At 34.8% G+C, this 27,727-nt stretch overlaps 1 protein-coding gene across 1 annotated transcript in view; it reads right to left on the bottom strand.

Annotated features, from left to right (window-relative positions):
* The window catches only part of LOC111502440 (uncharacterized), a 188,159-nt gene that overhangs the window by 52,149 nt on the left and 108,283 nt on the right, over positions 1–27,727 (bottom strand). Inside the window, exon 6 of the mRNA XM_023156529.2 lies at positions 2,313–2,524. Coding sequence (XP_023012297.2) covers positions 2,313–2,524 — 212 coding nt within the window. The remainder of the gene's footprint in view (positions 1–2,312; positions 2,525–27,727) is intronic.

Raw genomic sequence — 27,727 nt, forward strand, 5'->3', positions numbered from 1 at the left:
ACAAATGTGCGGCTGGCTCCTGCTGGTGGCTCCGTGCATTTGTATTTATTTCTTCTGGTAACCAAGTGTTGCCCATCCTAACACTTGGCTGCACCATACTGATGATGGGCCAAAAGCCCGAAACACATGTCTATGGTTTGCCACTTCCTTGAGTGCTATGTCCGATTGAATATATATATATATATATATATATATATATATATATATATATATATATATATGTCCTAGAGTTGCTGGAAGACCAAATCAGCAGCCTTTCAGGAACTTGGAATCCTTTTTTGGACCCGAATGCTAGGGGTGATCATAATACTCCGTGATATTGCTTACACTGATGAAGTCTCTACCAACACAAACCTATCTAGACGTCTTCAATGTCTGAGAACTATTCATCCTATATTTGAAGGCATGAAAAAAGTATAATTACTTGTTTAATGAAGATAGTCTCACGAAAAACGAAAGTAGTGCATTCCTGGATGGAATCACTACTTCAAACTTTTCATGACAAACTGTATTTGAACAGCTGCTCAATAGAGGGTACTCATAAATAACTTTTGTTCATGCTATAGACCCAAACAACACATTTTTTGAAGAACTAGACGAATTACTGGCTGATGAAATTGGAAAGTGAAAAGTAAACATACTTTTATTTTCAGCTTAATCGAATTTATTTTCAGTTTTTTCATTCTTCACAACAGAAATAGAAACACATAGTATGAAGGATCGAACAGTTTGTGACCGAACTACAAAATAACTCTAAACAGTGTAGTCCACTAAGTCTGCAACAAATTGGAAACTTCTTTATTATCGATTTCTCACAAAAAAATTATTTCTGACAAAAGTTGGTGCATCTTCCAAAACTATACAAAGTGTACCCGAAATGGCTTTATGACAAACACCATACAGGATAGGCCAGAAAATATAAAGTTCGTTCAGGAGTAAAGTACCCTTATTTAAAAAAATATAGAAATATGTTAAGGAACAAAGTTGCTCAAAATTAAAAGTTATGTTTAGATACGGAGTCATGGCCTGCTATTCGAATTTTTTTACTTTTGGAAAATTTTGAATCACCCCCGTATGATACATATTTTTACTATTGTGCTTCAATATGTATTTGAAGTAGCCACAATCAAATCAGTTTGGAGTATTTTTTATCAAATTAAAGTGTATTTGTAAAATTTACTTGGATTTGTATTTTTTTAGGTGACCGTCAACGATATTTAACTCTAGGATAAAACAAATACTCTTTTTAACGAGGCAAATACATTACTAACTGAATGTTCATATGCATAAAATGTCAATAAAAGTATAAAATGTCTTTAGTTCTGACAACATTGCCTCAACTAGAACAGATATTAAAAAAACAATCCAAAATCTATCGCGGATAGCCTTGAAAAAAAAAACACCTACGCCCTAAAACAATACTGTAGTTTTCACGTTTTCATATTTGTGAAATAGAAGAACAACGAGATTTTCATCGATGTATTCTGTTTGGTGATGAATCTACTTTAACAACAAATGGGGTTCTATCATCACAAAATTGCAGATGGTGGTCAAATGTTAACCCAAATTTCATTATTGACAACAAAAATCAATACTATCAGAAAACAAACGTTTGGTGTGGTATATTAAATGATAAATTACTATGTCCGTTTTTTTGTCGCGAGAATTTGAATGGTGACGTGTACTTGAACTTTTTGAAAACTGAAATAGAAAGACTTTTCAGATGATATGGTATTATAAGAACGGCGAAAGTTATGATTCCAACATGACGGATGTCCTGCCCATTCTACTAGAAATGTTTCTCAGTTGCTGAATAGGAAATTTCGTAATAAATGTTTAGGACGAAATACCTATCCTCGATGGCCTCCTTGTTGTCCAGACCTTACACCTCTAGATTATTTCTTATCGGGATACTTAAAACAAAAAGTCTACAGAGATCGCCCCTTCAATAATGTTGATGAGCTTGAAACTTCAATACGAGTTCATTGCAGAAATATTCCCGCTAATGTGTTGCGATCTACATTAAACGAATTTTATGAGAGAACAATTAGATGCATCGAAAGAGAAGGTGGACATGCAGAGACGCTTCGAAAATTTTTATTGTTATTGTAGCCATTTCAGGTACATTTGGTATAGTTTTGGAACATGCACCAACTTTTGTCAAAAATAAAATTTTCTGAGAAATCGATAATAAAAAAGTTTCCTATTTGTTTCACACTTAGTGGACCACACTGAATATAATTAGATAAACCTATAAGGAACAACTCTGCGTAATATTGATTTTTATATCCACAAATTAATTTACTACTCACCTATACTAGTATCATAAGCGTGAAGGTATTCCGAAGTCATGAACTGCATGACTAGGGAAGATTTTCCAACCGCAGGGCCTCCAAGCATGAGTACCTTGAAGGGCGTTGGTCCTGGGGCACTGGTTGAAGATTCTCTCGAGGATGCTAAACTACAGGAAGCTGATGTTCGAGCAGAACCAGCTGCTGATACTGCCGCAGGAAGCTGCTCTGTACTGTAACAAAAAAACAGGATATTAGAGTTCGTGACTTACAGCAAAAATCACATCACTTCTGTTCACAATAATGTAAGTAGGTAGGTAGTGTCCTGTAATCGCTCATGAGGAACTGTTTCAATAATCAATGAGTATCCAGAAGATCCTATAATGAAATTATTGTATGGAAAATCAACAGGTTTGTCAAATTTTTCCATAGTCTCATAACATGAAATTCTCAAATCCGTCCGCATATTGATTATCAAACTTTCCGGCATCGTACCAGTTTACTATCGCAAACCGTTCCAGTTCAAGTGGAAGTGGATTTTTAATGGATAGTTCAACTTAAAACTGAGACTACGTGCAATTACTCTCCTCTTCTATTTCTTGGTTGCTGAACTGGAAAAGAAAGTCAAGTCAGTAATAGTGATAAAGGCTGGGGCATGTCCGCAAGAGATTGCTGAATAATGCTCCTTCTGGAGTACCAGTTGGTCGTTTGATGAAGAAGTCGTTGACTGATATATACTCGCTGAAGGAAAATTGGCTTCTGGGTTTTTTGACACCAGAGTTACAACGAGTGATACCGTGGATGTCATCTACGAGAAGATGCATCAGGTGCAGTAGGGAGCTCCTTCGGTAATGATGTTTACTTACAAAAACACCAGAACCCGGAGGTGTTTTTGGTCCATCTGTGAACCAACAGCTATCTATTCTAAGTATTTTCCTCAGTCATCTCCACTCGGGATTATGGCTGTATAATGCAGTTCGTTGTTAACTATTGGAGGGACTCAGTGTCAGCCATAGTTGGTCTGATATGCCTGTTTTATGTAATTGGTAGTATGCACAATCCTATACATACTGCCAACATGTTCATTTGGTGTCTACCTTCCGGAATAAGTGTAGAGAAAGTAGGTCTAGAAGGCAGATAGGTGAGGAATACACCGAAGCTAGCTAGCCAAGCTTGTCTCTGTGCATTCGAAAGCTTCCCTCAAACCATTTGGTGTAGAGCAGATCCTATGGAAATTTCTGACTTTGTGAATAACATTTTCCAAGTGAGCCTTCTGAAAAAAGCAACTCCCTATTGCAATACTATTCTTAAGGGAAGAATTATGGTGTTCAAAAAAAGTGCTTGTTCTGGCTTCATTCTACGCCAGAGACTCCAGATCAATTTCACATGACCCATATATATTTCAGTTCTGCAGGAATATTTTGGAGAAACGCGAAATTGAATCATTCATTTTTCTCTCCCTGGTAAAAGTATTATATGCTAGAGTTTACATACATCTGCTTTCTCTATCACTAACTATGAACATTGACCAACATTCTTTGGAGGGTACAATTACCAACGTGGTCTTTCATATGACGAGAAGAAACATTCAATTAGCATCGATTTTTCAAATCTTTCTGAAATCTAGGGCATGTTTCAATTTCCAGAAGTGAAAATTCTGACAATGAGTTTTTATTTTACGATCAATCAGTGATGTTTCTATTGATTGATTGTACTTGTAGGCGAGAATTGGGTACGGAGAGGTTGGAAGAATCCAATCTCATACCCAAGTCAATGAAAATATTCTCGGACAGTCAAGCAGAGTTGAAAGCTTTTGGCTCCTACCGAGCAACATCTAAATTGGTAGAAAATTGCCAAAAACGACTCTCCTTGTTAGGAAGACTCAACAGATTGTCTCTGGTCTGGATTTATGGCCATACTGGCCTGGAAGGCAATGAGGCTGCTGACCTTTGCAAATGAGTCTTCTGTAAGCAGCTTCTTCGGACCAGAACCTATCATTGATAATATTGGCATCGCTTCAGGCTTTGCCAAACAAATATTAAACACCTGGATGCCAATAAGATTTATGGACTTCTGGCAGAATCTTCCAGGATTGGCTCACTCCAAGGCGTTTATTTACCCTTCGACGCTTGATACCAAACAGTTGTTGGACTATAATAGGGATGAACTACGATATCTAACAGGCCTTCTCACAGGTCACTGTCATTTGAATCATCATATGCAGAGACTCGGACTGTCGAGTTCGGCAGAGCCCTACTATCACCATCTGACCTGAAAGACGACTCACCATACAAACTAATCGACTTATTTTATTTGGTCGAGTGTGAATAGGTGTGAGCCACAGTAAACTCTTACTGATTACGGTGGAGGATCGAATAGATCCACTCACTCTGGACCTAACCTAACCTAACCTCCCGTAGGCGAATTACTTATGGACACTTATCTCCTGGATTATATTCCAGTTTTTCAAGTACTTTATTTTTGAATGTAATTATCTTTCACCCACTAAATTACTGTAATATAGATAGTCGAATTCCCATTGCATTATTTCGAATCAAATTTGGTGTCAGGAGTGTACTTTATATGAAAATAGTGTTTACATCGCCTTGGGATATTCATCTGATCTCTCACTTGGGAGATAATTTATTGAAGCAAAATGAGGATAGGGCGTTCTATTTATCTAATAAACAAGCGAATGTATGAGATACTAACAAAAGACGAACAAAGAAACACTTATGATAAACGTCGCTAATGGAAAATATACTCATCTCCAGCGTTATACATCAATGGCACTAAAAGTCATTCGTTGAAATACTCGTTATACTTGAGAGAAACTCAAGAATGATGAAGACTAGGTTACATTTGCGAATTGGGAAGTTTTATATTGATATATTGGAACTTGAAACAGAGACCGCAATCTGAATGAATAAAACCCATTTTAATTTTTATTATTTTGATAATGGAAAAATAATTCGGATAAGTCGTTTTTCATATCGACCTAGCGTTGAAAATTTTAAATATTGTGCCGACATTTATTTTATTAATTTTTTTGGTATTTCCATGAGTTATTACCGACCTTTTTAGATAACCCCGATTATTGGGAAGTTAATGGAGAAACATACTAATACTGTGCTTATGAAAATATAAAATTCTTAATAATAGACAGTTTGGTTTCAGAAGTTGTAGATTCGCGGTTCAAGTCGTGGAAGAGGCGGTGGGCGATATAGTTGAGAGCCTTGAAGCAGGCAAAGTAGTTGCTATTACACTTTACGACCTCAGCCAGGCTTTCGACTGTGTTTCTCATACGGTATTTCTTCAGAAACTAGAAAATTACGGAACACGCGGAACAGCTTACGAATTTTTCACCTTCTACCCTATCAACAGATTCCAGGTTTCTCAGCGTTCCAAATAATTAAACATGGGGTACCCCAAGGATCTGTATCAGGTCCTCTCCTATTCATTTTATATATCAATGACCTACCGCAAAACTTGTCACCGTCATCATGTATGTTGTTTGCTGTTGATGTAACCATATACGAACCACATGCTGATAAGCAAATATTGCCAAATTCAATAGAATTGGCGTAGCATAGAGCGGAAGAATAGTTTCTAACAAACAAATTGAAACAAAACCGTAATAAATTCCAAAGGATTTCTATTTTAACTAACTGTCGTGAGAACTCAGCAAATACAGTTGAACTTTTGGGTATAACCTTGGATCACTCTTTGACTTGGAACTGTCATGTTGACCAACTGTGCTCTAAACTTTCTGATCAACTATATCTCACAAGACAACTGAAAAAGGTACCCAGTTTCGAAGCATATATCTTACTTTGCCCTATTTCATTCACACAATACTTATGGTATGCGACTATGAGGAACTCTGGTATCTCACTTAAAGTTCTCCGAATACAGAAAAAGCTTATGAGGATAATGGCTTGTGTGGGAAATAAGAAATCTTGTAGAAACTACTCAACCAAATTCAAAATTATGTCACTATATTCAGCGTATATTTTTTATTGCCTGTTACAGATCCAGAAGAACATCGGTATCTACCGAACTCACTCCGATACGCATAATTATAATACAAGAAACAATAATCAGTTGATCAATCCGCGATACAGACTCATTAGCTCGACCAAAAATTTGCTCGACTTGAACCTCTTCAATACACTTTCTGCCCGCATTGAAAATTCGAGCAAAAACAAGTTCGAAAGAATAGTTAAAGCGTTTTGCAATAACAACGCAACGCTGTGATATTTTGACTCAATTCAATTCAATTCGAACATATTTCATTTCCTGAAGAATACATTCTTATTGACAAAGCCTTGTGCATAATATAAATAACATATACATGAAATCACAAAAGTATAACAAAAGTAAAATCATTAAAAGTGATAACATGAACTGAAAAGAGACATGTAAATAATAATAACATAATTCAAACATGCAGGATATAAGAACATGGTCAATATAATTAAATAAATCAATTCATTGATTGAATCAATAATAAAATACGGTATATATTACAGTTAGTCTTCTCAATTAAAATTATCATTGTAGAATTCTGCTAAGCTATAATAAGGTCTCACAGAAAGCAAGTCTTTCAACTCTTTCTTAAGAGCTCTAAGGTCATGTATGGTTCTTATATCTTGAGGAAGGTAATTGAACATTTTGAGACCGTTGTAAATGGCTTTGCTAGGCTTGGCTTTGCATATGCACCGTATTGCACGTTTTTGTATTGATAATACTGATTGAAGACATGTGGTAGAACACACACTCCAGAAGCAAATACCATAACGAAGATGGGAGTCAAACCAGTCTTTCACTTTCGTAATGTCATTTTCAATAACTTTATACAACATATGGTTGTTAGGATCATGCCATAAAATTGTAGTATCATCAGCAAATAAAGTAAATTTTCCTTGGATGTTGATAGACGATAGGTCATTAATGTAAATTGAAAATAAAAGTGGGCCCAGTACCGAACCTTGTGGGACGTCGCAAGTAAGTTCACCTTCATTTGAGTATGAAACCATTCAAGACTTATTCCAGTTATACCGTATCTACTGAGTTTCCGTAAGAAAATTTTATGATTCACGCAATCAAACGCTTTGGCTATATCACAGAAGACCGCAGCCACTGTTTCTTTGTCATTTATGTTGGAATAAACATTGTAAAGAAATGAAAATATTGCATCGGAAGTGTTTTTTTACTCGAAGGTCTAATTGTAATTTTATTCGTATTTGTAACTCATCTCCTTTAGATGATGGGTTAGAAGGTACAAAGAAGGTACGTGGATGCCATGTGCCATCGTGGGGCTCCGTTTTGTGTTGTGTTGTGATAGTCCTTGTGATGATACTGAAATGCGTGAAAGTTTTTTTAAAAAAAGTGAAGTTTAATGGTCCCTTTATTCACGCCGGTATCCAGGCCGGGATGGTTCGGATAACCACGTAAAGGGGTCATATATGTGAATTCAAAAATCAGGAGGTCTCCCGAAGAGGAGGCGACCCAATAAATATATATATAAAAAAACCAAGAGGTCTCCTAATCAGGAGACGACAGTAAAAAAATACATCGTTTTTTATAATAAAAAGTGCGACAGAAAAAGGGTGGCAGCATTGCTTCGAGCAAGACCGCTGCGCCCCCCGACGGAGCTTCTGTCAAATTGATGTCAATTTGACAGGAGGAGCCTGGACAAATGCGCCCGAGTGGGAAGCAACGTCCATAAAAATAGAGAGACAGAGAGAGACGATGGGTTGAATAGTTCATTGATATAAAAAGAAAACAATGTATTGAATATCAATTTGACGCTCTCACTACCACAAAGCAATCAATCTGATGATGAAAATCTAAAATAAAAGCTGTTTACCTGGCAAAATGGGCCGTCAAGCAGGCCAGCGGTATCGTCGTTTCGCAAATACAGTTGATTGCAGAATCGCTCTTTTGCGTGAAATTCTTCTGTAGCACGAAATTCAGCATTTCAATCGAAATCACTCAAGCACTATTTTGCAATGGTAATTCGATAACAAACATCAACCGCCGCGTGGTAAGCGGTTTAACCGGCACAAACATAGGGAGCCGAATGGGATACACACTCTGGATGAATCAATACAGAGTGTTGGTTATAACTCAAGCCCAGAATGGCGTTAATAATGTGACACACGGTCGTAGGCGTTTATAAATAGAATAGCGGATCCACTTTTGATATAAGCGGAGTGGAAAAGGATGGGTTCAAAGCTGTTGTCGGGCTATAGATGATTCGCTTGGATTGACGGTAGTTTGGATGTTATTTTTCAGGTTCCTTAATATGTATTGACACAGCAAGATCCTGTTTTCATAAAGAATCAAATAGATCAGAAGACCGATCCTAGAGTTCAGCTACTTTCTCACTGGAATGGTTAGTGAACCGTTTTGTTTCGAGTTCATGGCATTTGTATACATGCGAACTCTATAACTTCGCTAAAGGTACACTATTACAGATATCTGACTATCAGTCAGATCTGTACTTGAATTCAAGACTATAAAACATGTTTGATTCGTGAACACAGTTTTTTCAAAAATGTAAATGGGCATGATGGAAAATCCATCATGGCCATTTACATTTTTGGCCAACCTCTAAATATGAATTTCACTAGTTCGGACTTCCATTCCATAAAATGATTTGAAATCCCTGAAACAACTAAAAAAGAAGAATTAAAAATGAATAGCAGAAAATAACAATTATATTAAGCAAAAAAACCTGCAATGAAATAATAGTGGAATAAAATACAAGTAAAATAGAACAATTGAACAAAAATAAATAAAAATAAAGAAATGAAAAAAGAAAATCCAAATAAAAAGTTGAGAGATTCCAAGTCACGTCAGTTCACGACGTTTCGATTGTTAGTATCTACAATCGTCTTCGGGTTCTTTATTTTTATTTATTTTTGTCCAATTGTTCTATTTTACTTGTATTTTATTTCACTTTCATTTCATTGCAGGTTTTTTTGCTTAATATAATCGTTATTTTCAGCTATTCATTATTAATTCTTCTTCCTTAGTTGTTTCAGAGATTTCAAATCATTTTATATAGTAGACAATGGAAGTCCGAACTAGTGAAATTCATCATGAAACATAGTCAATCACCTTCAAACAAACTTTTAATATGTTTATTGATAGTAATGCAATCATAATGATCAGCATCAGTCGAAATCAGGGCCTAAAATAACCTGTGAGGCAGAAGTCGTTCTATTAGAAGTCGTTCTATAAACTCAAACTGAACTACGAGAGATCATTTGATAGCGAGAGAACACTCGTCAACGTGATTTGTACAGTTAAAATAATCACAGATATGTTTCTGTCAGTTTACTATATTCATTGAAGGCGTTATCGCGTGGTTTTGCATTCATTAAATATTCAAACTCAAGTAGATATTTCAAGGTACCCCCAACAACTGGGAAACGCTTTTTGACACATTAAGAGACTCAATCACTTTTGATATGATTTCAGATGTGTTTATTGAAGTGGAAGACAAATTTTGCATGAAGTAGGTTTGTGGGCCAAACAGGAAGTTTCCTAGAATACAAGAAACACAGAAGACATATCAAAAAGTGATTATTGGTATGAGGATATCCATTAAAAAATATGCGTGAATGCAGGAAAATATAAGAAATACTGAATTACTGATATTTTTGATATGTGAAGTAACACATTCTTCTTTGAAAAACTAATTAATACAGTTTATTGTATGATTTTCACAATAAAGGGTTTTACAAAAACCACGACATGTATTTCGCTATACAATAGGTTTCTCAAGCATAAACTGACAGTTACTTCTTAATTACAACCATTTTATACTCTAATCTTTTACCTATGTAAGAATTCAAGAAACTTTATCAATTAATTTTTCGTTTCTGTAAATACACCTAACTATTTTAACCTGGAAATGAACAGACTCAATAATGGCGAATTATTCAGATCTGTTTGATCGTCCATAAAATATTGGGAGTTTCTGAATTTGGTTATTTCCATACTCTCCAACACGTTAAGTTTGGAACCTTTCTTCAGGAAGTAGAGGGGCTTGTATTCATGGTTGAACTCATGTCCCTCTGTGATTAAATGAGTGGCATATGTGGAATTTATTTTTCTATTCTGGAAACTATATGTGTGTTCCTTTATGTGGGATTTGAACGCTCTTCCAGTTTGACCTTTATCAAACATCAAACATGACCCACACAATAATTTATACACTCGTGATTTTTCTGAAACTGAAATTTTATCTTTGTAATTCATTATACAGGGTGATTCAAAAGTACTTTGACAAACTTCAGGAGGTGATTCATCACAATATTCTAATATGAATTGTCCAAATAAATAAATGTCCGGAAACGCTTCGTTTCCAAGATACAGGATGTTGAAGTTTTATTTTTATTTTCGTTTTTTTCAAATAACTTCTGAAATCCTGAACTTAATTAAACGAAACTTGGTAATAGGAGGTTTTTGAGGTGTCGAAATCGAACCTGACGTTCTTATTGCTCTTACTCGTAGGGGGCGCCACCTACACGTCTTTTTCTTTTTTAAAGATTCATAACTTTTTTGCGCGTACTTCTAGCACATTTTTCAGTAAAAAAATCGATTCCTCTATCATATTTACGTAAATAAGCTACCCTTGTTACTAACCGTTTTCTAAATATTTGGACTTGAAAACTTCAAGTCGATTATTTGATAATCGATGCATGTTGAAGTTATTACGAATATTTTGCTTTTTTCACAAGAATGCTTTGGAAATAAATTTGACGACTAGTAACAAGGGTAGCTTATTCACGTAGATATGATAGGGTAATCGATTTTTTTAATGCCACGTGTAGGTGGCGCCCCTACGAGTAAGAGCAATAAGAACATCAGGTTCGAATTCGACACCTCAAAAACCTCCTATTACCAAGTTTCGTTTGATTAAGTTCAGTATTTCAAAAGTTATTTGAAAAAAACGAAAATAAAAATAAAACTTCAACATCCTGTATCTTGGAAACGAAGCGTTTCCGGATATTTATTTATTTGGACAATTCATATTAGAATATTGTGAGGAATCACCTCCTGAAGTTTGTCAAAGTACTTTTGAATCACCCTGTATGCATGCCTGAGTTGTTGTTGGTTTTGAAAGCAATATTTACATCTTTGCTGTGCAGAAAATCCGAAATATTTGTAGTGGGTTGGCCTAAGTAGGTTAAGGTTCTATAACTTCTATCCTCTTCTTTTCGAATTGGGTAAACTTCTTTCAAAGCTTGACTGTGTAACTTTTTCGATAATGAGGAATGTATTAGATCACACGTTAAAAGGTAAGAACTCCTTAGTCCTTAGCTCGCACAAGTTTCTCAACTTCTGAGAGTTGTCGTTCGGATGGGGACGACAGCTGATTACCGAAAAAAAAAAACAGATTAGACTGCTATCGTAATCATTGTTGAGGAGAAGACCATTGGTAAACCCGGAATCCAACCAAAACATTGATGCCAGTTGTGAAAGTCTACATTCCAGTAATGTTTCTTCCTCAGAGCGTTGGTTATAACTCAATGCTGAAATGGCGTCACTTCATGACACACGATAGTGGGCGTTAATAAATAGAACAGGGCCGGATCCACTTTTGCTACAGGAGAAGTACAAAATGATGGATTTAGCGTTGTTGTTAGGCTATAAATGACAATATGTATCAATAGCAAAATACAATCTCTATGAAGGAACGGATAGTTTCGAACCAATCTAAGAGATAAATTTTCTCACTGAACTGATTTGAACCGTTTCATATCGAGTATGCGTGTGAATCCTACCACATCGGTAAAGATGAACTATTACTGTTTAAATCAATCAATTTCTCATTTTTCATCATTTATATATATATGTAATTGAATACAGGCGGAGTTGAATGATATTTCCAAATTTCTCAATATGAATAAACACGGCAAAATTTGGTTTTTATGAAGAACAGAAAACTATTTCGAAAGATTAGCTATAATTTAGAAGGGAAATTTTATACTCGTCCAAAACACAGCTTTTTTCGAACATGTTGCCTAAATTACTAATGTAAGAGACAAAACATTATTTCGTTCTATACCTAAAATTCACTGAATCGCATATATTTCACCAAATAACAGGGTTATGTTGAAGGAATATATGTCTATCGCTCAGACGCTCAGTTCTGTAAATGAATCTCAAATTTGAAACAATGGCGAAGGTTCCGGTAAAAATGTTTCCCCTTTGAAATGAAAGTATATTATTCAAGTCATTCACCATATATGCTTATTCCAATACATTCGATATTATTCGAAATTATTCTTTTCTGCTATTTGTGACAAGTTATATCAACTCTGCGGGACAGGATCCTTCGTCTACTAAAGTTTTAATTGTTCACCTAGTTTGCTATTCTGTAAATTAATTACAAATTGCACGTCGGGCTGTAATTCAAACGCGTTTCCTTGACAGGCAAGGCCGTTTGTGTTGCAAAGTATGAAGTTATTTTCCTGGTACACGGGCAGGATCGGGTCAGGAAAAACAGGAGAAAACTTGTTCGTGGGTAGCACGAGTGTACTCGGCGGATTCGAAATAATCAATTTAGAAATTTTTCATTGGAACAGATTCTGATGTGTTTCGATTCATTTTTTTTGCTCTCGCTCGTAGTATTTTTGGATAAAGGGGAAATATATGTAAACAGCTTCCTTTCCATGTTCTGAATTTGAGTCGAGTTTAACTTTGACCTGTCATCCCATTTCATGAATTTTTCTCACTCAATATTATGTTCGAAGGAAATTGATTATAAGATAGAATTGCTCAGATTTTTTTTGAACATTTCCTGACTATGAAATTGGCATGATACCTTTTTTCGTCAGAGGTTTTTGAACATGTTCGGTTCGCAAACCTGCATCAAAGTAGGGATGCGAATTTTGAAAAAAAATCATAGAAGCAGTAAAATAACTTTGACGACTTGATTGATCTCAGAAGCGAAATAAAACCACCTTGGTGAAGCTATGAAATAGTCATTGTTCTGGAAGTTTCAACAGTAACTGAATAGAAGAGAAAAATGTCCCCCCAATCTTGGATATTACTAAACATTGAATTTTTCACTGTATTAGTAGCATATTATGTGAAAGGACAATACACAAGCACGACAGGAAAATCTTCAAGGTGCTCTCAGAGCGGTGCCTGTGCGAAAGAAGCGTTCCACATTGGATTTGTATCGCTGGAGATTGAATCTAATTGGAAAAAACGTTTTCAGGAAGTTTATTCCACATAAACGTAGTTCTCCAAATGGAAGAATTCTTGAACAGTGAACTTTGAGGTGTACTGAGTTGAATCTCAAAACGATCAGCTGCCACAGTTCGTCGCGTGTTTCAGATAAGTACCGCTTTTGGTGAAATCAAATATGCCAAGTCACTCTTGAACACTTCCTATGAAAGTATCAAAGAAGAGAGACAAATCCCCAACCTTTTTTCGATGTTCCAGGCTATCCAGGTTGCACGTGATGTTCACGTCTCCAATCAGGCGGATGGTTCTTTTCTGGATGTATGGGGCAGAGCTCCATACATGACAATAATACTCCAAAGAACGTCTGATCTGACCTTTATAAAGCATCAAAGGTGCTTTATAAAGGTGCTTTATCATATCATTATCATATCCGGTTCGGAGACATTTATCTTCCTGGAGAAAACCGATTCCTGGGTTTTTGTGTCATTGAATTGAACCTGGTTACTTTCACTCCAATTCGGACCCACTTCTAGATCCTCATTAAGATATGCTACTTCCTGCTTCCGGTGAATATGTGCCTCCGTAGCCGATGTCCTGGAATCCAAAGTAAATGGCGAGGCAAGTGTGCTGTCGACAGCAGAGCAATATATTGGATTCTTGGTTATTTCCAATAAACCTTTGATATACAATAAAAAGAGGATTGGAGACAATATGGATCCCTGGGGAACACCAGCGTTGATGATCAAAGTATTCGAGTGATATCCATCGACGGCCACTTGCAGAGAACGTTCTTTCAGCGAGCTGGAGAGCCATACACAAAAATGATCCAACAAGCCATAGCATCGAAATTTGACCAGCAAACCCTCATACCAACCACGGTCAAAGGCCTTAGAAATATCAAGCGCAACAGTTCTTGATTTACCATGTTTCTCGATTGCGTTATTCCAAATATGGGTGACATTCGATAGAATGTCATATAATTAAAGGACAGTTATAGATAATGCAGCATGTTTCATGTGAATGTATGACACTGGATTAGATGGGAACTCTGCCAAATTTCCTACAAAGAATTTGTGCAGTATTGTCGAAAAGTGTACGACTCAGAAAACTGAATAAGTCAGATATTGCTCCCAAATGTAGTCGATTCCTGATGAACCCGATCACAGAATATGGTTGAAATATGATTGAGCATTAACAAATTATACATTTCCAGATTGAAAATACCTCTAACGAACATTTTCTTTTCGATGGTTTGATATACTGTGGTCTGTTGATTGAACAGCAATGAAAACAGTCAGCCCCTTCTTGAAGTTTCTGTTCATTGATTTGAAAATAATGGTTTTCTGAAATGAATGATCTGTTGAAAAATTCGCTTGATTGCCTTAGACACAGTAATTTTCAGTAATTTATTCATTCATTCAATGATATACTTGTACATCAAATATTTCAAATAATATTTGACATCAGAATTATCTTGCTCAATGTATGGGTTACACCTAGGTATGAAACATACCTCTATTGTTCTTTCCCATCTATTCAGCAGGATTATAAATCATGTACATCTCAAATAAATAAAATGGATATGCTTGATAAATACAGTGAGCGAAATCGGAGAGCAGTATTATTCTAATCGTTTCAGTGAGTTGTTGGCTGGAGAGCTAGGAAAAGCTGTATTTCAAATTTATAATATATTGATAGGCGAATGATAGCAATGATGAACAGTATTCATTTCAGAAACGAATTGGGTTTCTTTGTGAATAACATTTCAAGGCGGTTTTGAATTGTCTTATACCATTTATAGTTTTCAGGTTTACAGGAAGAAGGTTGAGAAATTTTGGGACATAATAAAACAGACTTCTTTGGGAGTGGGTTTACCTGAAAAGTGGAATTTGTTGAGTTATGACTATACTTGTCATACTTATAAGGAATTTATATTCATTATCGGTGTATTGTTGTACAGTAACATGGTTAAAAAATCGTCTTTCTTTTTTGTAAATGATGTTTAGTAAATAATTTTGACCAATTTTTGAAGGATCGCGAATATTATTAAAAGCGCTACCCCTTGCTGTAATGCAGTAACTTAGGGACAGATTCAGCTAAACTGTAATATAGAGTTATTGAATTATTTTTGGGTACGATATCCCTCTGATTGTAAAATTTATTCTTTAGCAGTCATGTCCTTTTGATCAAGTGATTGACATGTTCGTCCCACCTTATGTGTTGGTCGAGAAAAAATCGTCAGTATTTAATCGACGATGTATTTGTTATTTCGGGGCTTTGGCACTGTAGACTTGAGCAATCTGGTTTATGAATTTTAATAATTTCTTTGTTGGGTTGATCGTTACATTTGAGAGAAAAGGTGATAATTTTTTTTTGTATATTCCCTCAAATCTTGCTCAGCTGTGCAAATAGTTTCATTTCAGGTTTTGCCTTTGAAAATCAATGCAGTATCATGGGCATCACATATGATGTGGTCTAGAAAATTATTAATATGGCAAATATTGTTTATATTTACAAGAAACAGTATTGGTCTCAATACTGTACCTTGAGGCACACCAATAGGAATGTGGGTGAACTTTGGTTTTTACCGATTTCAACTTGTTGGGTAGTAGATAATGTTATAGCAGATAATGTTATCGAACAACAATACTGTATACATATTCTAGTTGTTCGATTTTCTCATGTGAAAGAGTGGGATTCAAAAATCAAAAGGGCTGATAAAATTCATCACTAGTATACAAATTTTTGGAAGTACTTCTGTCATCGGTTCTATCTTTTTTTATTATAGAAAGCACTTCGTATTTTTCTCCCACTTCTTCAGAGATCACTGCCAAGAGTTCAAAAACGAATGCTTTCTTCTCCAATTGAAGAAATCAACAGAAAATGAAAGATATTGGGGACGAAAAATTATTTTATTACCTTTCACATGTTGACCTCAGTTTCAATCCTACCCTGAACGTGAATCTTACAATAATGTATTCTTCGACGAAATTTTCATCGAACGATTTTAAATTACATAAAGAGCGTGTCCTATTACCGCACAAGCCGTACTACAATCACTTACTAGTTTACGGAAAATTCATAATTATGTACTGCACGGTTCACGTCAGCTTTTACGAAATCGAGTATTTAGCGCCTTTTGATATATTCTCGGAGCCAGGAAATGGTTTCCTTCACGCACCTTCCATAACAAGAAATAGCCGTGGAATGTTTCAATTTACCAAAATGATCCGAAACAATTTGAAGGTGTCTAGGAAAATATAACAGGCGATAAAAATAAACGACAGCTTTTTATCACTCGGTTCACGAATGAGTTATCAGGAAAATTCACAATAGGAAAATGTTTGTTCGCATGCAGTTTGAAATATTGAACTGGTTCATCATTTTGGAAGTTTCCGAGGAGCGTTATTTTTGCTCTAAAATGAACGAATATTTCTTTTTTTAATTGACACGTTTTTATTAGCTATTAGCCTGTACGTATGTATGTTTGTTTGTTTGTCAGTTTGTTTGTTTGTAACTCTCCTTTTATTTCATATACAGGGTCCTGCAACAGTGGCGCGGTGTTCCATATCTCTATTTAGGAAACAGATACAAATCTAAATTTCCATAATATCACCTTATTACTTGAGCTCGACAAAATAAAAATATTGGCGGTCACACAGGGTGTTCATTTTTTTCTGGGGGGATCCCAACTGTGTTTTTTCAAATGGTAACCTATATTTTTCATGGTTTTTTCGGTTTCTACATAGAAAATGAAAAACACTTCATGTATATCTTCATTCCGAAAATATTGACGGTTTTCGAGATATCTAGCATGACAGGTTTTTTTCCAATATTCGTCACTCAGAATATTTGAAATTATAAAGTTATGCCAAGTCCAATTGTATTTTTTTTTGGTCAAATATTCTACAGTGATAACTCTCTCAAACGATGTATCTGAAGTCGATCTGTGATATACAGGGTATGAAAAACCGATTGCCACATATTGTAAACAAAAATTTGCAGAATCTACCTTATTTCAAATGAAACACCCTGTATATTATTGATCCATAAGGAGCGTCAACAAAACCTCTGCAAATTTTATTGAGTAGTCCCTATGGCTAGGTTCAATAGTTTTTCTTAAAAAAGCATTTTTTTTGAAGAATGGTCGTTCTTCGTATTACTATGCTATAACCTCGATGAAAGACTTTTTTCAAAGCGAAATCCATTTGACGACTGATAAGAATGTACGAAAGATATCTTGTTTCAATTTTGTACATTATAGCGTGTCCTATAGTTTTTCTTATTTTTCTATTTTTTCTAAAAATAACTCTCTATTGTATCGCCATAATATCAATGATTTTTTTACTGTGAAATCCATATGTGACAGCTATGATCGAGATATATGTTATGTTCATAACACATTTATTCTCTAAATAGAACACCGTGCAATTTCTTCATTTGATGCATAGTTTTTGTCCAAGCCTTTCCTTAAAATATCGCCCCATGCCTAAAATTACCTGTTGCTAGATAAACAAGTTATGATTTACACCGCAAAATGTACGTTCTTGAATAATTACAATAATTTCAATAATCTCGAAGTTTGTGCCATATTTTTTCGGTCTAAAACAACCTTCAGCGAATAAAATAAAATGGAACGATTTGTTGAAACTGGATGTATCAATTATTCTAAACATGAGCGCATCAAGCCAGCTACTAATGAAGATATTGAATTGCAAGTTCTTCTTGCTGTTGAAGAAGATCCTAGTAGGAGTCAACAACAAATTGGTGAAATAGTGGATATAAGTGAGAGATCAGTGCAACGAGTTTTGAAGAAACATCGCTTTCATCCATATCATACTACTGTATACCGATTTTGAGAAAAGAGTGAGATTTTGCAATTGGGCCATGGGAAAAATTCGTCGAAACGAATATTTTTTCAATAACATTTTATGGTCGGATGAATCGACATTCCATAAAAATGGATTTGTGAATCGACATAATTACCATTATTATTCGACAGAAAATCCCCACTTATTGAGACAGTGGACTATCAATATAGGTGGTTGATAAATGTCTGGGGAGGCATCATTGGAGAATATGTAATTGGTCCATACTTTTTTCAGGTACATATGAATGGAACAATGAATGTGCACCTGCTCACTATTCGGCAGATGTGAGAGATCATCTAAATGAAGTATTTCCCAATAAATGTATAGGACTGTACGGTGGCCCGCTAGATCACCAGATTTAACAAAACTGGTTTTTTTCTTATGAGGATACATAAAAAATATGGTTTACGTCGAGCCACCGAGCCACTTAGCCACCAGCTTCTTCCGAAAATATGCGACTTAGAATAACGAATGCTTTTTGGCAGCATTACACCAGCTGTCTTGCGCAGGATAGAATAGTCTTTCAAACAAAGACTTCAGCTCTGCATTCAAGAAAATAGAAGACATGTCGAACATATTTTATAAAAGTTTCATTAACAACCTTCATTAAAGTCTTTCTTTTTTAGTTTTGTAGTTTATCAGTTGACAAATTTAAATATCTAGAACTTAAGCCCTGAATAATTCATGAATATACACAATAACAAGAAAAAAATTAGTAATATTCACAACGTTTTTTCATTTAAATTCGTTTGGTTTAACATTGCACGATTTATGGGAAAAATTCTGCATGCAATGAAAAAAATAATTTTACATTTAGAAAAATGTGATAGGTACAAACATTTATTTCGTAAAAAAATATTTGTTTGGACACGCTATAATGTTCAAAATTGAAACCAAGATATCTTTCGTACATTCTTATCAGTCGTCAAATGTATTACGCATTGAAAAAAGTCTTTCATCGAGTTTATGGCGTAGAAATAGAAAGAACGACCATTTTTCGAAAAAAAAAAATGCTTTTTTTAAGAAAAACTATTGAACCTAGCCGTAGGGAATACTCAATGAAATTTATGGTTGTTTCGTTGACGCTCCTTATGGATCAATAATATAGAAGGTGTTCCATTCAAAATAAGGAAGATTCTGCAAATTTTCATTTACAATATGTGGCAAGCGGTTTTTCATTCAGGTTGACTTCAGATATATCGTTTGAGAGAGTTAACACTGTAGAATATTTGATCAAAAAAAACTACAATTGGACTTGGCACAACTTTATAATTTCAAATATTCTGAGTGATGAATATTGGAAAAAATACCTGTCATGCTAGATATCTCAACAACCGTCAATATTTTCAAAGTGAAGATATACATAGAGTGTCTTTTATTTTCTATGTAGAAACCGTAAAAGCAATGAAAAATATAGGTTGCTATTTAAAATAACACAGTTGGGATCCGTGCTCGTGCAATGAGCTAATATTATAGAAATTTAGATTCCTATTTGTTTCCTAAATTGAGATATGGAACACCGCGCCACTATTGCAGGACCCTGTATATTCCCGTTTGAATACTCAGGATCTGTATTTGACAGAATTATCGACTTTATTGCTTGATCTATTCGCGGGCAGATGGCGCTGCACGTAATGTCCTTGATATAATTCGAACTCACTTTACATGTATTTCTTTATTTGAAAAATGTATTCTTTCATCGCGCGCCTGCTGCGCGCCTGCTGCCTTATTTGTAACCCTCCTTTTTTAAACAATATACGGCCGATTGATCTCAAAGTTTAGATAAAATAAATATAGTTTCAAAAGACGGAAAAATACGCTTTCATAGCATACGAAACACTTGCCTACTTTGGTGATTATTTTGTCGGATGATATGATTCGAGCTGGCTACTGTGTTTCCACGGGGAAACATATTTTTTGATGATCCTGAAAAATAGTCTAATCAACAAGTTGAAAAACATGAAAAATAGGTCCTAAAAATATGAGCGATAGCTCATTCGATTCGGAATCTCCTCTATAAAAATGTTTTTGAAGGATTCTAGTGCAGGTGAAAAATTGCAATTGTTATTAACAAAATGAGATTTCAAAAAATGATATTGAGTTTTTCGGCATGCGCGCGCGGCCGCTAAAGAGAGTTTATCAAAAGAAATAATTTTTTTATAAAATAAAATGTCATTTTAAAAATTTGAAAAAAATCTAGTATCATCTCAACACTAGAATGAATCTTGTCCCGTAGAAGAAAAGTTTCATCACCATTTTTCAAAAAGTTATTCTATTGTTAACTAACAAATTTTTTCCCAATCTCCGTTGGCATAAATAATGGGATAAAAGGTATAAATAATTGGCCTATAAATTTTAAACTTCGTGAAGCCCTTTTGATATATATACTTCATACGATCCTGCGATAAAAGTTCATAAAAATTTATTAATTTGTTAATTATGATTTTTTATAACTATTGCAAATTGAAATATCTGAAAATTGTTGATAATTTTTTTTCAATTGATAATTGTGCTTTTGAAAATCAATATTTACATTTTCAAATAGTTTGGCAGAAAAAAAATTCTTATTTATTATTCAATTGTTTATTAGTTCAACAATTTGTTATAAACAAATATTGACCAACGTTAAATTTTTTTCTGAAACAGAAAAAATTATAAAAACAGCCATATATGAAAAAGTGCCATAAAAAATTATATTATAATAAATTAAAAAAAAAATCTGTGACACTGTTTTACATATAGTTGTTTTTATAATATTCTTCTGCTTTATTATATTATATTATAATAAATGAAAATAAAAATTTTATGGCACTGTTTTACATTTAGCTGTTTTTATAATTTTTTTCTGCTTCAGAAAAAAAAAAGAAAAATATAACGTTGGTCAATATTCGTTTATAACAAATTGTTAAACTGATGAACAATTAGATAATCATTAAAAAAAATTTTTTTTTCGCCAAACTATTCAAAAGTGTAAATCATTATTTTGAAAAGCAAAATTATTTCTTAACTAATTATCTAAACAATCGAAATATAAAAAAATCGATTTTGAACAATTAAAAATTAAAATCAGAAAAACATTTTTTTTCAAATCATAATCATCTCTAGACAACAAAATAGCAAAAAAAAGTTTTCAAAAATATTGAATTTCTCTATTTGTTCAATAAAACAATTTAATAAACAAATCACGTAAAAAATTCATATCCTATGTTAATAACTGCCATTGTTCAATGTGAAAACAGACATAAAAATGGTGATGAACCTTTTTTTTTCTACGGGACTCGATTCATTCAAGTGTTAAGAAGATACTAGATTTTTTCAAAAATGACATTTCATGTTATGAAAAAATATTTCTTTTGATAAACTCTCTTTAGCGGCAGCGCGCGCATGCCGTAACAGCCGCGCAGAATCCTATTTTCAACATCAAATTAAAATTATAAATAATGGAGATAGAGTTTCGGGATCTGGGACTCTTTTATCAAAGAGCTTTTTTCAAAATTGCTTAAATATTATTATTTTATTTTTGAGATATTAACGAAAAACTTACTATCATTTTTTTCAATCTTATTTTGATGATAACAATTGAAATTTTTTACCTGTACCAAAATCCTTCAGAAATATTTCTCTAAAGGTGATTCCGAATCGAATGAGCTATCGCTCATATTTTAAGGACCTCTATTCTCTATTTTTCATGTTTTTGAACTTGTTGATTAGACTAAATTGGAAATTACTAGAATCACAAATGAGTTCTTCATTGTATCGCCTTGTTTTTTATCATATACATATCAAAACTCCCTACTGATACTTATTCTAAATTTCACTATGAAAGGTTTACAAAACCGCAGTATTTCGTTATACAATAATAGCCTTTTCAAGAATGATTTCCTCAGGAGTTGAAAGCTATGCTTGGCAGAAAAATATTTCCAAACATCATTTCAATTTATTTGTTGGATTTTACCTCTTGATGAATGCTTGAATTCAGTTGTTTGACTGTTTCAATAATCTGTTTTCACTACAATGTAATAATAAATTTTCATTCCGATGGAAGTATACCATTCTGTTCATATGGCATAATCATTATGAAAAAGACAACATAAATTTCCAACAGAGCTGCTAAAACCACAACCTCGTGACACTGCCTTTTCTGAGTATTTATTAACAAGTTCAATACTCAGGACTAATTCATTTTATGAATGGGCGGACAGTACCCGCTATAAATGTAGCTGGCATACAGAGCGTAAAAATATTAATTGGTTTCTAAAAATGCCATGAAATAGCAAATTTGGACCTTTTTGATTTATAGCCAGAACGAAAGAAAATTGGTCTCTCCACGCAATATTCGTTATAGGAGTGCGGGTATGTAATATATACACACACTCGGTTGAATTTATGAGGGAAGGAAAAAACCGTTAATATCAATTTGTGCTGTATAACTGGTGGATTTTTATGAATACGTAGCATATATTACTGAGATACTTGAAGTTAAAATGAATTTTCTCACGAATTAGTCTGTCTCTATTATTATTCACCAGAAGTTACTTCGTGTGATGAATTCACCGATACTTAATGAAAACCTATGACGTATTGTAATATAAACGGTACAAATTAAAAAAGGACGGTCTCTTTGAAATCTGATCATTTGGTACACCTACTTATATTCTTTCTTATTACCTATATGGTTCCAGAACGATGCCGAACATGCTCTAATTGAATTTTAATCTTAGTTGGAATACTTTTCATTTACTATTTTCTTCTCGATTGATTGACTAAGAGATCTCTCATCTGTTTTTTCTCTTTCAACTTCATCTCACTCTACGAGGATGGTATTTTTCCTAGTCCAAGAGAAAATGAAATTCCGAGGTTTCAAATATAAAGTTTAATAAGTAAAACAATAATTTCATGGACAAATTGAAAAAAAACGTGTAGAATCCTATAAAAAAATGTGAAATTCTATAAAATAAAAGAAAATAGAAGAGGGAAAATGCCGCCAATTTGACTGCGCTATCAACTATTAATTTAACCCCTTGAACAACTACAAAAACTTCAACTCAGTACAAAATACTTCCAGTTTCACTTTTACTTTAGAAAGAGTGGTGTATAACCCTAAATATGTGTCCTTTTTCGTAATTGAAATATGAACTCCAGCTGAACAACCCGCACTAGGAACCCAACAATATATAACCTCTTTGCAAATAGAAAATGAATTGAGACAAAATAATATGTGAACTCTATCTCTCTCAATATCCACTGCTTAGTATATAAAAAAAAACACTTACATAACACCTCTTTGGTGGTTCATGGTCAACCATAGTTTTCGTTGACCCGGTGTGTTTGCAACTTTAACACTTTCATTTTCTACTTTCCTGTACCCAACACCCGCTTACAATTTCACTATTGACCTCTCTTAAATTTCACACCTCGCGCTTGAAGGCTGAGGTATGATACCCCAGGATCCGCCTTCACGGGATCTTGTATCCCACCCCCTTCGTGGCTCTCACAAGACTCCTCCGAACCTTCTGTCTTCCCTGCCTCCCAAAAAGCCAGGAAGAAATCACGGATTCCTCATCCCCCCGTTTCTCAAACCGTTTTTTTAACAGTCGCCCACGTGCAACGGAGGTCACCAGAAAAACCTATTTTGATGAATTGACAAAACTTTCAATGGTGGGATATCGATATGCCCATAAATAATTACATCTCGAGCTACGTGACAAATATATCTGACTGTGCATCTTTTCTAAACACGCCGATGAATAGTGTTTATATAAAAACTCTTGGTCCCTCGGCCATAATTGTATATTGTATGAGAGACAGATCCGGCTTTTAAAAAAATTTTGAATTGAAGAAATATGTTAGAATATATGTTATCATACATAGCTTTCATTAGGTATTACAGTATTCAACATCAAAAATCATCAGTCACTACATGAAAACGCTAGAGTTTCATCAACTAATAACTGATGAAAATGTTAAAAAAGTGAATGACGTCAATGGCGATCTAGATTTGCTTGAAAGGGTGAAAGGATGATTGGTGACAAATCATGAGTATATGGTGATGACATTGAAAAAAGTCTAATCGTACCAATCAAAGAGCACGGAGAACCAAGACCAAAAAAAGCACGTCACGTTAGATCAACAAGGAGTATCATTTCGATGTTTTGCGCTGCTTAAGAGGAGCAATACGAAGAAAACATCTGGTACTGTGGAAAAACATGTCTTCTACATAACGATAATGCACCACTCGTCATTGCTTGTTCGTATTTTTTCGGCCTTAGCCACTGTAATCACCAGATTTGGCCCCCTGCGATTTTTTTCTGTTGTCAAGATTGAAGAGACCTATAAAAAACAGCGTTTTACGACGATTGAGAAAAATATTTATTCATTCATCAATTTCTCTAAGCAAACCAATTTGAAAAACAAATACAGAAGTAATAGAGGAATGAAAGTGCTTTCAAATGATGTTTCACTCAACCCCCTATACCATTGAAAAAAATAGGGGGGGGTAGTTGCTGATCGCAGGGGCGTGAAGTTTCGGGTATGATTTCTATATCATATTTCCATATAGAAATATAAATTTACTTTTTCTTTGAGATTTTTGATTACACGCCCGTTTCTGACTTACAGGGAGGAGGGGTCAAGTTTTCTTTGGAACGCTCCATATGACGTAAAAAATGAACTTTCGAATGAAATAGAAAATAAATCCATCAAATATCGCGAGTAGGTTTCGGAAATCAGAAGACGAGGAATAATTCATTCTCAACAACTTCCAAGTCCTCAATCATTCACAAGGCCCTGAATGTGTTATACTCATAACTGAATAAAACTCCTGCAGAACTCTGTGACACGGAATACTGACACATTTATTTTATATCTCGCTTCGGAACAGCCTACTTTGTGCTTTGATAAAATTCCAGATTTATTCAAGTGACGTTGCAGATTTTCTCTTACGAATTCACAAAGTGTCTTTCTATTATCTCGAGGCAAGATGATAATGAAATTATTCCCTTTGTTAACGTAAAATTGAATGAATATTCATCCGAGAAATATCAGGTTGGGATAATTTTCATCACAGTCAAGAATTATTGAAAGTTGACAAAGGAAAGTTGGGAAAAGGTATTAGCATGTGTCGGGTTAGTTCAGCACTTAGGTGGAGTAGAATGAAATTCCAGGCAGGAATTTTCCAAGGAAGGGTTTGATTCGAACAGGAAATTCTTCCCGGAATGGATGACATTTACGCTCACGAGTAAATAAAGCATTCCAGGATTAGCAGGTTGAAAAATTATACAGGGAGCGATAAATTTGGCCCTTACCCGTCAGAATGAAGTTTATCGTAAATCATCCAAGAAAGTATGACCCATTCTTATGAGTAGAAGGCTATATAATTCTATGATGAAGATGAAAAACTGCAGTTCATGTTATTTGAACCCAGGATCATTGGTTCACAAGTCCAGAGCTCAACAAATGCATTATCAAGTTTCTTAAACATATGTGTTACATTTATGTCACTCTCAAAGTGACGAGTTTTTGAAAAATATCAATTCCTATTATTGCGGCCATTTCATTTTTGATTAATTTTTTCGCTAGAAACTATTGTTTTCAACATAGAATACAGTTCAGCGATTGAGTATGACGTTTGGAAATAATTTCGAAGTAGGTAAATCACACAAAACTGTCTTTCATCATCAGCATTATCAAGAAAAACCTCAATCCGCTCATAATCTACCAACTTTTTTGAGAAAGATTCAGTGGCAAATACTGTAAAATGTCTGTGTAATGGAATAAATTCAATTGGTTATCCAGACAGATGAATTCAAATCCGCCTTTTTCATAGTGTGACAAAAATTAAAATATGGAAATATCATTAATAACTTGTTTGTGAACAAACATGCACGCAGTTGTTTTTGTAACAAACTTCCATCGCCGTGAAATGAAAAAACAATATTATTCATCTACATTCTAGGAAATGTGTACAATTCAAACGTGTGCAACAATTGATGGCTGCCAATCCAGAATTGAATATTGCATATTGAACAATTTTATTCACCGAGACAATTTGCCGTGTCCAACTCCAATCAATACTTCACCTCTTCACCGGGAAATAGTGCATGAAAGTGACACATTTATTAATTATAAATAGCTCGGAATTATTCTGAGTGGGCGATAACGCTCCAAAGGGGGTATAGAAAACTACAGTCGTATGCAAATATCGAGATTATTTTGGATGGTAGAACAAAAGTTTGTAATCCATGTTGGCATGTTGAAAGTGTGTTGAAGGTGTGCTACCTATTCATTATTTATGAAAATCTGGAGTGCGGCTTATGAAAAGAACCACGCAGTTCCAGAAATGAGTTTGAATATTTTCTCAGTTTGTACTAGTGATATTAACATGATAATAATCAAACAATTTACATAAAAAAACATTCATTTCCAGACGCGTCTCGCTAAAACTGTAGCTTCCTTGGTAGAGGAAGCTACGGTGTTATCTATTTGCCGAAAGTAATATTTGAAGCATTCTACAAGCCTTGGCGGTTATGTTGGGTTAGGTCTAAAGTGGGTGGGCCTATTCGTTCCTCCATCACAACCCGCAAGGGTTTATTGTGGCTCACACCTATTCACACTCGACCAATTGAACTCAGCTTCTTATCCAACCCGATTAGTTTGTATGGTGAGTGGTCTGTCAGGTCAGATGGTAAGAGTACGGCTCGGCCGAACTCTAAAAACCTGATTCAGTCCCCAGCGGGAAGGCACAAAGTATGTATTCCACTATTTCATCATTTTCCAAAAAGAGACGACACACACTGTGAGTGAGCCATTCCTGGAAGTTTCTGCCAGAAGTCCATACATCTTCTAGCCACATAAATGTTCAATCTTTGTTTGGCTAAGCTTAAAGATGCCAATGACAGATTCTGGTCCGAGGAAGCTGCTTTCCGCACCCTCCTTTGCAAGGAAGTCAGTAGCTCCATTGCCTTCCAAGGCCGGTATGGCCAGAAATCTAAACGAGAGATAATCTGTTGAATTTTCTTATCGAGGAGAGTCGTTTATGGCAATTTGCTACCAATTTAGACGTTTTTTGGTAGGACTAAGAGCTTCCACAGCCGCTTTACGGTCCGAGAATATTTTTATTGACTTGTGTATGAGGTTGGATTCTTCCAATCTCTCCGCACACAATCCAATAGCGTAAATTTCCGCTTGAAATACAGTCGCATAGGTTCCTAGGCAGGTTTATATCTCTGTTCTGGTTCTGCGACTGAAAACACCTGCACCAGAACCGGAAGGTGTTTTTGATCCATCTGTGAACCAACAATTATCTGCTCTCAATATTTCCTTCTCCCGAATGATCCAGTCTTCTCTACTCGG

The sequence above is a fragment of the Leptinotarsa decemlineata genome, unplaced genomic scaffold, assembly GCF_025532065.1.
Source record: "Leptinotarsa decemlineata unplaced genomic scaffold, Ldec_3_MD MMD2_tig00026282_RagTag_RagTag, whole genome shotgun sequence".
Lineage (NCBI taxonomy): Eukaryota > Metazoa > Arthropoda > Insecta > Coleoptera > Chrysomelidae > Leptinotarsa > Leptinotarsa decemlineata.